The sequence below is a fragment of the Lissotriton helveticus genome, chromosome 8 (assembly GCF_964261635.1).
Source record: "Lissotriton helveticus chromosome 8, aLisHel1.1, whole genome shotgun sequence".
Taxonomy (NCBI): domain Eukaryota; kingdom Metazoa; phylum Chordata; class Amphibia; order Caudata; family Salamandridae; genus Lissotriton; species Lissotriton helveticus.
Window position 1 is genome coordinate 314,339,822 of NC_136069.1, and position 16,969 is coordinate 314,356,790.

General features: G+C 43.4%; 1 protein-coding gene across 1 annotated transcript in view; it reads right to left on the reverse strand.

The window, feature by feature from the left end:
• The window catches only part of MICU2 (mitochondrial calcium uptake 2), a 1,429,299-nt gene that overhangs the window by 338,380 nt on the left and 1,073,950 nt on the right, over positions 1–16,969 (reverse strand). The window contains exon 5 of the mRNA XM_078657090.1: positions 4,367–4,414. Coding sequence (XP_078513216.1) covers positions 4,367–4,414 — 48 coding nt within the window. The remainder of the gene's footprint in view (positions 1–4,366; positions 4,415–16,969) is intronic.

A 16,969-nucleotide genomic window follows, 5' to 3' on the forward strand; every position in this document is an offset into this window, starting at 1 on the left:
GGGCTGTGACACATCGTGGGAGGTTGTCGGTGGTGATAAAGCAACAGTTTCCCTTGATCGCAGATAAGCAAGTAAATATTCCCATATATCTTTGGGGCGGGACCGTGGTGACAAAATTCCCAGGAGTGTGATAATTGTTCAGAGCAGTATGCAGTATTCTGCAGCCAGTTCTCGACCCTCGGTGCCAGACGTCTTCCCCAGTTCATGGCCACCCTACTCTTGTCTAAAAGAAGCATCATATACATGAGCCTACAATGACCAGCTGGAATGTATCTGAGATAGCCCAGTAATCCCACCAGTGGGGTGCAATCAAGTTGCAGATCCATTATCGACTGTATGGTTGAGAACAATTCTTTCCAGAAATTAGCCACTCTTTGGCATTCCCATGCTAGGTGGAGAAAAAAGAGCTGTGGTGCTGCGCACCGAAGACACCTTGGGTCACAGGCCAGGCCCAGCTTATGCAGCTGTGTTGGGGTATGGTATATACGGTGTAAGAATGTAAAGTGTATCAGTCGTAATCTATTGTTAGGTGATAATAGCTCCAGCTGCCCGCAGAAGAATGACAAATGGGAGTCTGTCAGGGAGGGACCGATGCCCATAGCGCCCTAGCATGGGGAGTTGTCACCGGAGAGTACTGTTGAGCAGTGGTGTATAGTCTCATTATTAATCTGCAAGGAGAGGGTGTGGTGAAGATAAGTTTGAGGGCCTCACAAGTGTTGGTGGCTGTGTTAGAAAGGTTACATAAGTGGTGTGACAGGTGGCCCTGATTTGGTATATAAGTTGTCTAGCATAACGGGTGAGTGAGTGAGGGTTAGTGACAATTGATTGCAGGAATGTGTACCCAGGATATAGATCAGAAAAGGCAAGGATGTTGAGGTGGCCAGCCCTCTGCTTGGCACTCTTATCCTGTAGTGGTAGCATCAGGAGGTTATCACATAGGGGAATTGACGGAGCATATATCTGAGTGAGCCCTGCCCCCTTACGTAAGCCATCCCACACCCAACTGACACACTCTACTGTGTCTATTTCCGCTCTGGGTGTCATATTTGGAGCACACAATGCTATGGACAGTGACAAGGGATCCACACGGCCCCTTTCCACTGCCTCATGGGATGACTGGCCCAAATTCTGGTTACCTGACCCACAAGGCCTGTGGGTGCCACGTCCTCGGCCACACAAGGACTGAGAAGTCTGCTGGCCATGGTGGCTGGGCAGTTGGAGACGCGGTTGGAAGCCCCTTCTGTGGCCACGAAAGGAGCGGAAGGCGGTCTGTGGTTGGTGAGGGGCCATGGAAAGGCCAAGGACCTGGTTGTAGCTCTGCTGTCTTTGAAGTGCTCCAGCGTTAAGTCTGCCTTGTTACTGAAGAGACGAGAATCCTCAAAGGACATGTCCATGAGTGAGGCCTAAATATCCCCATAAAAGCCAGTCGTCCTCAGCCAGGCTTGGTGCCGTGAGACCACCAACGATGAAACCGCTGAGCCTAGCTAGTCAGTCATAGCCAGCCCATAGCATTTGGCAAACTTAGCTGCGTCTCTCAGTCAGCAATAGCTGGAGAGAGCACAGCTTGGGCCTCCTCTAAGACCATAGGCAGCACCTGTGCAACTGAGTCCCAGATCGAGTGGGAGTATCGGCCCAAAAGGAACGCGGTGTTCACCGACCTCAGTGCCAGATTGGCAGAAGAGAACATTAGATTCCCCAAGGTATCCAGCCTCTTGGATTCCCTGTCTAAGGGAGTGGTAGAGAATGCCCCAGGACTTAATTTGGGAGTGGAGGCTTGAACCACCAAGCTTGGTAGGGTGAGTTGTGATGAAACTGGGGCCCCATGGGGAAGGGCAATTGCAGGAGGAGAATATCAACTTATCAACAGAAGCTCCTGTGCAGGCATTGGGTCAGGCCATGAGTAGGACGTCTGTGAGGGCTTCCTTAAAAGGGAGAAGCGGTTCAGGTGTGGTGGCTCCCATCTAAAGCACCTCTGCTGAGAGTGAGCTGAAGGTCCAGGACCTCTTTACCACCATAGCAAATGAGGCTCCTTCCTCCGTAGCCATGGTAGGAAAAGAAACCAAGCCAGTATCTGGGGAGGTATTCAGTATACTTGTATCTACCAGATCCTCACACCAGGTGTCCGCAGTGACATCTAAGGGCTGGTATTCATCTGGGTCCAGTGGTCCCTCCCAATCATCCCCAAGTCCTAGCACACAGAAATAGGGCACAGGGTCTGACCTGGGTGGTCTACCATCAGTCGGTGCCAGAGTCGGCATTGACGGCACTCATCTGGATGCATATCAAAGAAGGGGATGAGTATCGTGACTGCAGCTGCACCAGGGACGTCACAGTGGAGCTGGCACCAAGGAAAGTTGAAGCTTGACTGGAGCCGGTCTGGATCCATCCATGGATCCAAGGGGCCCGATTTGAACTGGTGGCGAGCCTGCTGGCAGAAGACCAGTAGGAACCCCTCCCGAGGCCGCGGTGCCCAGAAGCGCTCCAGCAGAGACAGGACGCCTAATAATATGAGGTGTGTGGCTTCATAAAATTCACAGAGTTGGGCTGGGGTCGCTCCGGGTCCTGGAAATTAGAGGGGGCACAGGCCCAGCCATGGAGCCAAGACTTGAATGCTGATGTTCCCTTGTCTCATTGGATAACTTCGACGGTTGGGGCGAAGTCGAAGACCTCTTCGACTTCTTACTCTTCTTCCATTTGTGGTGTTCACCCAAATGCCTGGAAGACTGACTATTAGCACTTTGAGTCACTCTGCGACAGATTCTGGCACCTCTCAACCGGGATCAAGACCATTGCTGCATCTCACATCAAGCAGCAAGAAACTTGAGGGACCGCTCCTTCAAGACCTTGAGGTGCATGGCACTGCAATCTATGAAGGTCTTGGTGTCATGGTCACACAAAAGGCACCAGAAACAGAAGAGGTGTGGATCCCTCACCGACATTTGGCAGTGACAGGCACCACAGGGCTTGAAACAAGTTTTTCTTGTGGACATTCCTGGCACACCAGGAGAAAAAAAGTCTAAAAAATCTTCCACAAAATGGTAAAAAGAAAGGTCAGTCAAAAAGTGACTGGGGTTAGCTCTTCTCAGATCTGCACTGAGAGGTGCAGAAAGAAAAGAACGGACATCAATGAGCTGGGTTGAAGCCTATATAAGCATCACTTCTGGCTATATCACATAAGCCGAACAACAACACCTACCCGCGCGCAGGGGTACTGCTTACAAAAAAAATTGCGGATCCATTCTGATGCCTGGGGATTATCAGATAAAAAAAATACCAGGCTTCCTCCCACTCATCCCACCACTCTGTGAATTCCCTCTGCTCAAGGAGTTATGCTCCCGACTCACTACGCTGCTCTGACTGGCTCCCAAAGATCCCAGGCACAGCAGCCTGGAATTCCTTTATGATGTAGTAACTAACCCTGGGCGGAACACGACACTACGCGCGGAGTGTGCATAGTTTGTGCAACTACGCGCTACACGAATTGCTCGTAGCACAGTGCAAAAATGCGTAGCGTTGCAGGCATTTTTGCTCGCTTGGGGTCCTCAACGTCAAGTTGGCGACCACGAGCGAGCAAAATCACCACCCGGCGAGACTTTTTCCTCGTTCGCGATCAGCAACATCAAGTTGCCGACCGCGAGCATGGAAAATAAACCTCCCGGCGAGATTCTCAATGCGGGGAGGTCAGGTTTCTCATTGCGAGTGGTCGCTATGCTCGCAACAAGAAACTACCAGTCAGCATTGAGAAACCTGCCGCTCGAGGTCAAATCTATTAGAGCTGCAGAAAACGACCGCTTGCACTGAGCAAGATGCCGTTTGCAATGATTTCACAGTGCGGACAAGCAGCCGGCACTGTGCAATCAGTGCGAACAGTATTTTCCCTACCGCACTACGCAGTTCGCGTAGGTACATGTAGCGCTACTACGCGAACTATGCCCAGGGTTAGTGGTAACAGTGGCTAACACCCTATGTTACCCAATTTGCGACGTCATAGCAGTGAATTACTGGATTTAGAATATAGGTATTCACAAAGCCATGCATCATAAAGAAATACTGTCTTCCGCTGCAAGGAGTGGCACAGCCAGCAACACCGGCTCTTTCAGTGAAAGGCTGCAAAAGCCGCCACAAAGGATTATCTTGGACTTCTGACTGATGCTGACCTCAAGCACCAGACAACGGTGACAGGAATGGTAATGGTTTCTATCAATCCGGCCTCTGTAACTTCAATGTGCCAAGCCCCGGGTCGCCCTATCAGCTTATCGCCTGAAGCCACTACATTCATTGTCTACCCAGGCCCGAAATGAATAGCATTGTCCATAGACAGCTGGGAAGAGTGATAAAGGAGCATGACACTTATGAAAAGCCTTACTTGTTAGAATCGTCAGCAGGAATAAATACTCCGTGTAGGAAATCAGTCCTGAAAAGTAAAAAAACAGAATAATTAATTAAAAAGAACTGTAAAAATACGTTAACATACACAAAAGTTAAATAGAAAGACCTGCTTATAAAACAAGAATACAGCACACAGGTGTAGCGTGACCTAGTGAATATAAAACAAAATGATGACCTCGCTAAATTACATTTTCCAAAAATAACGGTCAAAAACCCAAAGCATTTTCCAAACCATTACTTCCCTCTTGGTATAAGTGACAGCGCGGTTTATTTTACCATGTCACCTTTAACATAAATAGTTGTATTTGCCGGGGACTCGGTCTTGAACCTGACCGTTTCTGCTTCGTGTTCCGGCGTGCACTGCGAGTGAACCTATTATTTGCGCGAGGGGCGCGAGCATCTGGTTCATGCTGGTGCTCAATTAAAAAAGAAAGGGCAACGTTTATTTGTTTTCAATGGAAGTCCTGCACTAAATCTTGTGACTTTTTCAAGTGAAAAATATTCTGTGTTTATGCGAAGGGCGAATAAATTAAAGACGCCCTGTCATATTTGGGAGCTGGGAAGGGAACCGCATGAATATTGCTCCGACGGATCAAAGCATGTCATCCCCTGGCAGGCGGGAAGGAGCGGAGAATAGCCGCCCTCTGTTCTCAAGGGGAAGAGGTAACACGCGAGGTTGCCAGCCTGCCAGATCACACTGATAGTACAGCTGGGCCCAGTGCCAAGAGCAGACTCCACGTTCTATTATTTTATTATATATAAGAACATGTCCTTTCTACAAGGTGAACTTGTCTTTTTTTTCTCCATCTGACGGAAAATTCCAGCATTTCCCTTTGAAACGCCGACTGAAATGAAACTCCTGAATAAACAGAGGCTTGACAGATCCTAAAGATCAGCAGCAGACAGGAGATAGAAGGGCAGGTAAACAGTTGGCTTAACCAATCAGGTCCCTGCATTCCCATCTCTGCGATAAGGCCCGATTGGAGATGCCATGATGTGGCAGATTTTTGACAGCTTTTACAAAACGTCACAAGGGCTGCCTTTGACCCCTAAAATAAAAATTATATTGTGCAGGAGAGCTAGGGAAGATTGGCATGTTTAAGCCACGCAGTATTCCACAGGGTAAACATTGCCCTTCGGTTTATACAGGGTTAATTGAGAGATAAGGCAAACTCATCAGTCTCTGGTGACAATGAAGTTCTCACTGCAATAGGGATTGGATTGAAATCCTAGAACACATACCAGGAAATAACTGCGTCAATACATGCTTGCAAAGGAACGTTTGGTGTCGATACTAGGACTCCCTAGCGACAAATTGCCTTGTACAACTGTACGCCCATTGCGCCTGGTTTACACAACCTTTAGCGCACTAATCACCGCCCAGAGTAGGAGGAATTTGCTGCTGGGAAAATTGTGACTAAAGATAATGTCAGAGTTGTTGTTTTAAATAAAACGCCCCTACAGTTTTTATACGGATTTTTTTCATTCACACTATGTGACAAGAAACTGCATAAGGGTGCCCACAGGTTTAAGAAACAACAACCCCACAATCTCTGGGTGCGCAGGGGAGGTGAATCCCCACTTGGAAAATCTTTTCCTATAAGGTAACTTTTAGGGACCCCAAAAACCGAAACTTTTCTGGGGGCTCCCACTGTGGGAATATTTAATGAGGGAACAACTAAGGGTATTTCTAGACTTCCTGAAACTCTCCTGCCCCACTGTCTGTGATTTGTACGCCAGTGCCAATGGCGACAAAGTCTCTGTAAAATCAATGACTCGGTGTGCTCTCCTACACATGAAACTTGCATTGCCCTTGACACTATGAACATTTCACAGTCTTTCCAAACCATCTCCTGTAAACCAAGAAGCACCTCTTCCCAAACTCTGTGACTTGGGAACGCCTCGCTGTCCTGTACCTACAGAGAAGTACCTTATTCATACAGGATGTGTTTAGAGTTCGAGATCAAAGGAAATTAAGGAACCAGCTCTATGAAAGTCCTCCTAGTCTTAACAACATCCAAGGGGAAAAATCAGTCACAATTTGTGAATTCTCAAAACCACTCAACACGGTCTTTACCTAGAACATACGTTTTGGGGGTCTTTCCTTCTTGAGTTCCCTCAACTTTCAACAACTCTCAGAGTTTTCTCCACCATACTGGACTCCACCCCTGGGGGAATGGTCCTCATCAGGGGCAAAAATAATCTTGTATGCAATGCTACCCCCAAACTTCTTCCCTCGGGGACCTGCACTCCAGCAGGCATAAGAAAGGATGATTTCTGTGGCCCACTTTGTGCTGATTTAGATGAGAAAATTAACATTTTGCTCCTGCTGACAAGCTCTAGCTATCGGAGTGTTAATTTCAGGCCTCAAGACTTCTACATTTTTTTGTTTTCCAGAAGCTTGGTTATAGCTACTCTCTCTCGAAAAAGTAGAGATTACAACCTGCCCTGCTGCCCTTTAGCTCCTAACACCCTGGACCGACCCTCTTTCTGGGCTCCTGGTACTTCTCCTTAACCCGGGATCTTCCTCAGCAGCTTCCTGTAGCCCTCAAGGTAGATAACCCTCTCGGCTTGACCTCCCCAGGCCCTAAACATAGGCCACTTAGATGGCACCGGTGTGGCTAGCAGGAGCTGTTCCAGTGTGCCCCAGCGAGTACACTCCCTACTGTATCCAAGGAAATGCAGAGGGGCCAGTACCACTGGCCCTGAAGAGATAGACACAGATTCCAAATCAGTACAAATCTAGCGGTCATGCAGAATCCACCGCTTTTCAAAATCTCTCTCTTGAGCAGGGTTTTTTAACTGAGGGAGGAAAGTTTCATAAAACTTGTACATCTGCCCAATCCACATGTGATACATCATCACTACACCCCTGTCCCATCTCTCTTGCACTGCATCTTAGAACTTTTGAAGATGTCGACTTTAAGTGGTCGCTGGTCACTGCCCTCTGAACTCTTTAAGCCCCACTCATAAATACAACCGCCAAACTGAAGCCTTCCCACCAACCTTCAAATGGGCCTCTTGGAGAGACAGATCAGATGTCTGGCTCTTCCCCTATAGTTTCACTGGGAACAACATGCCCAAGCATTTCAGGCAGTGTGAAATGTAATTAACTTGTGCAGATCCTGCCCCCACCCTTTTCCTCTCTCGGTATCAGACCTAATCCCTCCGGATGTATCACCAACATTGGTTACACCCGCTACATCTCTCATTTTCTCTCCTACCCCAACTGAAACTTCTTCCTCCTCTCTGCACCTAATCATGAAAACACTAACGGTACATCACGAAGAGTCTCGGCAGCACTTCCGCCAATTAAAGGAAGACAATTGCAAGATACATAACTGTTTACAGGAAGTCACCAGTAAGTTAAGCGAAGTCACTAAAGATATTGAAGAGCTACAGAAAAGGGTAGTTGATGTTGAAGAGACACTGGCCACTACTACGGCTTCAACAGAAGAACATAAAGAAGACATAGAGATCTTGAAGAACAAAGCCGAGGACCTTGAGAACCGACAGCGACGCCAGGATTTGAGAATTTTTGGAATCCCCGAAGGGTCAGAAGGCTCTGACGCAAGGACCTATCTGGTACGATTATTCCAAAAGGCTTTTCCGGACCTTGGGGATTGGGACTGGGATTGCCAGCTTCAACGGGTACATAGACTTCCGATCATTTATAAAAATAGAGTTAGTTAATACCCTCGACCTATTCTCGCTTATTTTGGCAACTACCTGCTAAGGCAGGCAATTTCTATCAAAGCCAGACCGAATACACCTGTGACCTGTGATAATGTAACGTTTTTTTGCCAAATCAGACCTCAGCAAGGCCACCATGGACAAAAGCTGGGGACTGCGGAAACTAATAGATTCTTTCAAGTCCAGGGGGGCCATAGTATATCTTCAAGAACCTGCCCGCCTCAAAGTTATAAATGCAGGGCACACCTATATTCTTAACAATGCTACCGAAGCAGAGCAACTTTTGGCAAAAATGGACTTTAAAACTTAGGTAGTTAACCCTACAGAAATTTAGAATTGATATCTTATGAATAATTCCCTTTTTTTTTTTCTTCTTCCAGGTTAATTATAAAAGTTTATTATTTGAGTTGGGAGGGTTCGGGATCTTATATATGAGTTTAATACATAGGGGGAGATCTCGGGGAGACCTCTCTGGCTAACTGCCCTTATAGCGGCAGTAGAAGATAGAGGGAGGCTTCTGGGTAGGTACTTGGGGTGGGACCCTTAGAGCAAGGGGAGTAGCTCAAAGGGGAAAGGATGGGGCGGGAAGGGTAAGGGGAAATGAGGGAGAAACTGACAGCACAAGCATATGTACAGACTTATATAATGACTCAATGAATAAACATAATGAGAACTGCTTACAGAGTTTAAAATTGATTAAATGTATCAAATAAACTGCCTAGCATGGAACGTTTCTGGGCTTAACAACAGAATTAAAAGACAATTAGTTTTTGAAGAGCTGAAAATGTATAACCCTCATTTTGTATTTTTAAATGAGACCCATATTCGTTTTCAGGACCGTAAAATGATGGAACAAGGGGGATTCGAACTAATCACTTGCACTGCCTGAATGTACCTATTAGAGGGGTCGCTATTCTTAAGAGGAAAACTTTTCAGGTTGAGGTACTTAGAACTGCTGTAGACAAAGCCGGTAGATGGGCATTAGCACAAATTAGTTTAATGAATTAAAAATACGTACTATGTGCCTTGTACGGATCAAACATCGATGATGCGTGTGTTTTTGACCGTCTTAACATTGAACTTTTGGATTGGGAAGGCGACATAATAATGATGGGTGACTTCAATTGTGTTATGAATTATGCTAAGGATACGACTAAGATAAATCCTTCACAACGCATGCGTAAAACGAGGGCAGCTATTTTAGAGCTATTGTGCATTCACAACTTAAAAGATGTCTGGAGGAATCTATACCCGAAACTTGCAGGATATACATATTACTCTGTTCCCCACCAAATGTGCTCCCGCATTGACATGGCATAGACGACAGATCGTGTCTTGGATGGCTGTAAAATGGAGATCTGTCCAAAAATAACCTCGGACCACAACCCCATTATATTACGGTTTAATATACTATCTTCTAATCTGACTACTAGGTTATTTTCTTTCCCAAGATATTTGGTAACAGACACTTTATTCGTTTCTCAATTGAAGAAACTTATTAAAGAATTTTTAGAATTTAATGTAGAATCAGCTCACTCCGCTTATGTATGGGATGCATGCAAAGCTAGCATTAGAGGGTTTGCACAGCAATATATTATAAGACAAAATAAAGAACGAAAAAATGAAATTTTGGAAATGACTTCTAGAATACGGTCACTAGAAGAATATTTGTCCGAGGCTATGAGACAAGAAAACTTAGGGGGACGTACTTCAAAAAACAAACCTTTACTGGAACTTAAATTGAACACCCTTCGATCTAAAACGAAATCATTTTTAAGAGAGAAAGTTAGTTTGAAATTACATAAATATAAACAGTCGCAATATGAAAGCGGCGACCGAGTTGGTAAGATTCTCGCTTATAAAGTTGCCGAAGATAAGGCAGATTCTTTGATTAAAAACATTAAAGGGGCAGATGGGGTTAGCTATTACCAACCGGAACAGATACTACATCAATTTGTAAAATATTATGGTAACCTTTATACACCCGAATCTACCCCTACCGAAGAAAACATACAAAATTATTTAATCAAGAATTGGACATTAGATAGGGAACTAGATTTAATGGCACCGCTTGAAAGAAATTTTTCAGTTTCAGAACTACAATTGGCTATCTCTTCTCTTCCATCGGGGAAATCCGCTGGCGACGATACACTTCCAATTGAAATTTATAAATGTTGTAGTGAGGAATTGCTACCTACACTTTGCTCAGTGATAAATCAAATTGGAGACACAGGCAAAGCCCCCAACTCCTGGAAAACTGCCAAAATTATCTTTTTTTTAAAAAAGGATAAATTACCTACAGAGTGTGGGTCTTATAGGCCCATCTCCTTGATAAACGCCGATGCCAAGGTTTACTCCAAGCTACTAGCCATGAGATTGGCCCCGCTAATGCCTAAATTAGTAAGCCAACATCAACATGGTTTTATAACCGGCAGAGACACATGTTAACACTGCTATTACTGCATTTGACGTTGCCACCATTAATTCCTCTCCACTCGGTATGGTGTTATTAGATGCAGAAAAAGCATTCGACCGAGTGGGGTGGGATTATCTCGGGGCTATACTAAGGAGGATGGGCTTTGGGAAACAGTTCTTAACCAGGATTCAAGCACTTTACGATTCCCCCAATGCAAAAATAGGATATACCAATCTAATTTCTAATACTTTTCCGGTTTTAAGAGGTACACGCCAAGGGTGTCCCTTATCATCCCTTTTGTTTGCTCTTTCAATGGAGCCTTTCATTAATGCAATACTAACTCAAGATTGTATTAAACCATTTTTTATGGCAATAACTCTCTTAAGATTACTGCTTACGCAGATGATCTGGCAATTTATTCAACTGATGTAGTGGAAGCTATGGCTGGTATTGTTAAGGAAGGTGACGAATTTGGTTTGGTTTCAGGATACAAACTTAATCTGAATAAAACGCAAATCATTGTTAACTACAAATTGCCAACCCCAGTATCGGGGGTATGTCATACAGCAAACTACTTAGGTATTAAAATAACATCTAATTTAAAAGAAATAATGACTCTAAACTATGATACATTATTGAAAGATACAACTAGGCTTCTTAAAAAATGGCATAAGGTTCCATTAAATCTCCTAGGCCGTATTAACCTTATAAAAATGAATATCCTGCCTAAATTTCTGTATCTATTTAGGTCCATCCCTCTTTTTATTAATAACATATTCTTTAAAAAACTGGATGGTATTCTAGGCAGTTATATCTGGGGTTACAAGAAAAACCGAAGAGCTCTTTCTTTTCTTAAATTAGCTGCTAGCAAGGGTGGCCTTGATTTCCCTGATTTCAAACTTTATTTTTACGCTTCTTTTTTGGGTCGGATACGCAGCCTTTTTTCTTCGAACTATCCTCATTTTTTTCACCAATTCATGCTTGGGTCAAACTCTTTGCAATTTCTAGCTAGAAGCAATGACCCGAAATATTTTAAACGCGTCAAGTTCAAGACCGCTAAAGACGCGGTTCATATATGGAATATCAATCTTGCAATCAATAAAATTACGTTTTTCCACCCTAAGCTTAACATGTGGAACAACCCGGGCCTACCTGAGATTTTTAGCGACCCAACAGTTAGAACATGGGCTAATCACGGTATAAATCACCTCCGTGATTTATACGGCGCGTCAGGTTTTCTAACATTTGATACCCTAAGAATACTCTATAAACTTCCCGAAAATGCTTTATTTAAGTATATACAGATACGTGATTATTTCGTGAATAAAATGAAATTAAAGGAAATTTTCGATTCAAAATTATGGACCTGCATTTACGGAGAAACAACTAAAGATATAATTAGCTTGGGGTATAAATGTTTATGTCAACATAAACCTGATGACTGTGTTAAACTTGCACAAAAATGGACTACTAACTTGGGCACGCTTATCTCCTCGCATAACATATCTACTTTTTTTCATAACAGTAACTTTCTAACCCACTCTTCTAGCTTAAAACTTCAATCGTATAAAACAGTATGTCAGCTATACTATACGCCATTCCATTTTTACAAATGGTCTGGGAATAACGCAGTTTCTGAACGCACAAAATGTCCAAAATGTGATTTACTAGCTGCTGATTTAGTACATATAATTTTTTCATGTCCGGTGTTGCAGGAATTTTGGGATGACGTAGAAAATGTGTTGAAACTGAAAAAATTGATCTTCGATAAACTAACTACTGAGATGATTTTTTTGGGAATACAACCAAATATCACCGCACACAAAGACCTAATGTTTATTTTAATTTCCTGTGCTAGATTGATAATTGCTAGGGCTTGGATCTCAGATAAACCACCATTGGCAAGTCAATGGTGGCTTTTGATAAATGAGATACATGATATGGAATTTTCCTCTGCAAAATTTCGTGGGAAACGATCACTGAAGAAAGTGAACAAAACATGGGATATTTTGTTTCCTTATAATGAATGAACATTTTGGTGTTGCTTTTTTGAATTGTTTGGTGAAAAATTGTTTATGCTGCCTAGTAAATCTGATGGGTGATAATTGCCGACCAAGGTTTTCTCTCGGCTAGGAATACAATGAGCTTGACAAATAATATCGGGGTACCCCTATTCAGCTGATTGACCCTTTTTTTGGGGGGTTTTGAAACTCGCTATTAGCACAGTCGATAATTCTTTAAAATGAAAACGATGTAATTTGTTTTTTCGTGATCTAAGGTATATTCCTTGTTTACTGCTACTAGATTAAGCTTTTAAGGAATTCTGTGTACTATAATCTTTTTTGAAAATGTTACACTTCTGTAATGAATGATTGCATGTGCTGTCAATAAAAAACAATTTTAAAAAAAAAAAAGAGACAGAGGTCAGATGTCTGGCCCTTCCCCTATAGTTTCACTGGGAAGAACATGCCCAAGCATTTCAGGCAGTGTGAAATGTAATTAACTTGTGCAGATCCTGCCCCCACCCTTTTCCTCTCTCGGTATCAGACCTAATCCCTGCTAGATGGGACTACTGTATGAGGAAAGCATTGATATACTGTCTGACGACTTGTGGGTAGTTCAAAGCTCAAATTTAATACAGTAATGACTCAGCAGAAAATATGACCAAAATAATTTCATATTTTCAATTAGGATCTTTGTTTACCTATAGAATAAGATATTAAACTCTTCTCTTAGTCCATCCAAAGCAAAATTATACTTTTGTGCAGCTTTCGTCGAATGTAAATACAAATAAGCTCTACAGATCTATAGCTGAACACTAGAGGCCTACTGTTAAACACTTCAGACTTCCACTACTGTCAAAAAGAAATGGAAATAATTATTTTTGGATTTTTTTAATGCCCAGTCCATAAACAATTTATTAAAGTTCTCACCTACAAAAGGTTACCTGTGCACAGGTACCGGTCCGAGTTGGACAGTAGTCATACATGCTCAGCCAGAACACAATTGCACATGCATGTGAGCATGTGCTACCAGCCCAGATTATCCTACTCCGGCTGCACAGCAGTAGATCTTATTTGAAAAGGCAGGCACTGGCAGTTAGCACAAAAATCCATTTTACCAGTGCATACAGCGAGAAACTGTGAGACTCACATCAGCAGAGATCCAAAAACAGGTGTGAGAAACTGAGTTGTTGGTTGAGTGAGGTGTTAACCCTGCTCAAGTAACAGCCACAGTCCCGGCCAAGGTGAACCACAAAAGTCACCTAATTAACTTGTGTTAAACCCACTGGTATCTTGTGAAATAAGCAGTTAGGCTCAATAAGGAATGATCTTTGGGAGAAATGCATCCATTTGAGACTATAGCTGGTGGTCAACCGAACTCAGACCCACTCCCAGCCCAACAGACCACGCACGCAACCTCGCTATCATCCTCGACAACAAACTGACCATGAAGCAACAAATCAACAGGGTCACCCCCTCCTGGTTCCACACACTCTGCATGCTCCACAGAATCTTCAGATGAATACCCGTCAGCACCAGAAATATTGTTGCCAAGGCCCCCATCACCAGCCGCCTTGACTACAGCAACGCACTCTACTCCGGCATCTCCACCCATCTCCTCAAAAGACTGCAGAGCATACAGAACGCCACAGCCAGCCTCATCCTAGACATCCCCAAACGAACCAATATCACCCACCACCTTCGAAACCTCTACTGGCTCCCCATTCAGAACAGATGCCAGTTCAAGATACTCATTCACGCCAAAGAGGCCCTACACGATCAATGACTGGCCTACATAAACCAACGACTGAGCCTCCATCAACTCACCAGACATCTATGCTCCTCCTCCCAAACCTTCGCACACCCCCCCAAACCGTCCCAGCTGCCGCAGTGGCCTCTACTTCTACATTGCCGCCAAGATATGGAACAACCTGCCCCCCCCCCGCCCCCCCACCTCCAAACAGCTCCCTCCATTGCGGACTTCAGAAAGAAACTCAAGACCTGGTTATTCAACAGAGACCTCGTCCTTCTGCACCCAGATACCCCCAGGGTGATAGTGTTGCGCTACACAAATACTGATTGATCGACTTAGAGGCAATGTGTAAAGTATTTATGCAACACATAAAGAGTAATAAAATAAAAACAAAACACAAGAAAAATCCCACAATAATTTAGAAAAATAAGAGTGCATTTTAATAAATAATTTGACTCCAAAACGACAAAATCCAACCAGTAGAACCAGCGGTATACATTTTTAAAGAGTAAGGTTAAAAACGAGCTCATAAATGATAAAAGCACCAACTGCGGACATCTCATATCACTAGACTGGGTCAAAGATAGACAAATATGGCTGACTGCAATGCAGCATGAGTCGGATACAAAGAGTGGTTTGGGCCGGTCTGCACTCACCTTCGGACTTCCAGCAAAAAGTCTCTGACACGGTACGGATGCAGGCGGTTTCCGAGGAGGAGGCGTGATCATAGGGGAGCCGCTGGACGAAGTCGCAGAGAAGATTTCCATGTTCACACTTAGTCTCTTTTTTTTAAGTTGAAAATCTCCAACAGGACGAAGCCCAAGGCTGTAATCAACGAGATTTTCACGATGCTGCACACCCCTTTGGCAAAGAACCCCTAACAGGATTTGCAGCGGAGAAGAATATAGGATAAGCTGCAACAAGTCAGGCCGGCCGGCAATGCACGTTGGGCAGATAGACGAGCAGGTTGGTTCCGGGTTCAGTTTTTAGACAAAAATATTTTAAGTTCCAAGCTTTGGATTTTGGCTATCTGGGCACCTATAACACCGTGAAATAAAACAAAATCCCAATTGGTAAATTAATTGTCAAACATTTTCACACACTAGATGGGTCTCCAAATGTCATTCATTCCTTTCATTCCTCCACAACATACTTCAATCAATATACCTATATCTACCTAACAGACCAATAAGTTCAATTAATATGCAATTTATTTGGTTACAAATTCATAAAACAATTTTTACATTAAAAGCTAAAGTTCCAAATGGTACATACCAGCAAATTATTAAAAACAATATACAATGACAATCACAATAAAATTATACAAGGGCATAAAAAAGGTTCATGAGAGAGTATTGCACCAGACTTATACACTTAGTCTTAGAAGGCTACACATCCCCTGTTTTACTATATTTCAAACAGTACTCGACAACATTTATATATCATTGGCCGTTCAAGTAGTGCGAGGCAGGGAGATTTGTATATTGATTCGTGTGCGTCGATGCCTATAAAAACATAAGTTACAATCAGAAACCAAAATTTACATGTTCATTCATTTTGGTTTCTGATTGTAACTTATGTTTTTACAGGCATTTTGCCATTCGCGACTGTTTCCCGTCAAATGAGAGTGAAGTTATGGTCTTGATAAAGATGGTATAAAATGAAAACCCATCGAAAAGTGTCGACGCACACAAATCAATATACAATCTCCCTGCCTCGCACTACTTGAACGGCCAATGATATATAAATGTTGTCGAGTACTGTTTGAAATATAGTAAAACAGGGGATGTGTAGCCTTCTAAGACTAAGTGTGTAAGTCTGGTGCAATACTCTCTCATGAACCTTTTTTATGCCCTTGTATAATTTTATTATGATTATTGTCATTGTATATTGTTTTTAATAATTTGCTGGTATGTACCATTTGGAACTTTAGCTTTTAATGTAAAAATTGTTTTATGAATTTGTAACCAAATAAATTGCATATTAATTGAACTTATTGGTCTGTTAGGTAGATATAGGTATATTGATTGAAGTATGTTGTGGAGGAATGAAAGGAATGAATGACATTTGGAGACCCACCTAGTGTGTGAAAATCTTTGCCAATTAATTTACCCACTGAGATTTTGTTTTATTTCACTGTAATAGTGCCCCAGTCCAACTGGGTGTCTGAATGGGCCCCTCTCTTTCCACTACACAACTATAACACCACCACCAATGCTTCAGGACTGGAGGGCTTCTACTTAGGGGGGTTAGGACTCCCTCTGTCTGGGTCCAGCTGTGGGTTCAAAATGGTTGGAGCCCTTTCTGTCTCTGGGGCTATGATCAGGAGGCCAGCCAACTAGCATTTGAAGTCATTTAGTAGCCCTGGGTTAAAAAAGTAGAACAGGGCTCAAGCAGTAGAGCAGGCCTCTGAGGGTTTAAGGTAGGTTTCAGGCAGCAAAGTTCTTCCTGGTGCAGCAAAGCAGTCTTCTGACTACATAGCAGTCCAGTCCACAGTAGCAGGCAGTCCTCAGAGTCCTACCACAGGTCCAGAAAATGAATTGAATAGTGGCCTGAGGGCCCTATTTTTATATTTGGTGGCTTTTTTTAAGTAGGAGAACTTTGTAGAGAATTCCCTTTTAAGTGCTTAACGTTTCCTATCTCCCCTGCCCTTGCTCCAAGCTGGCTGCATGAACAATACAGTGGTGACAAGTCCTTTGTGTGAAGGCAGGGTAC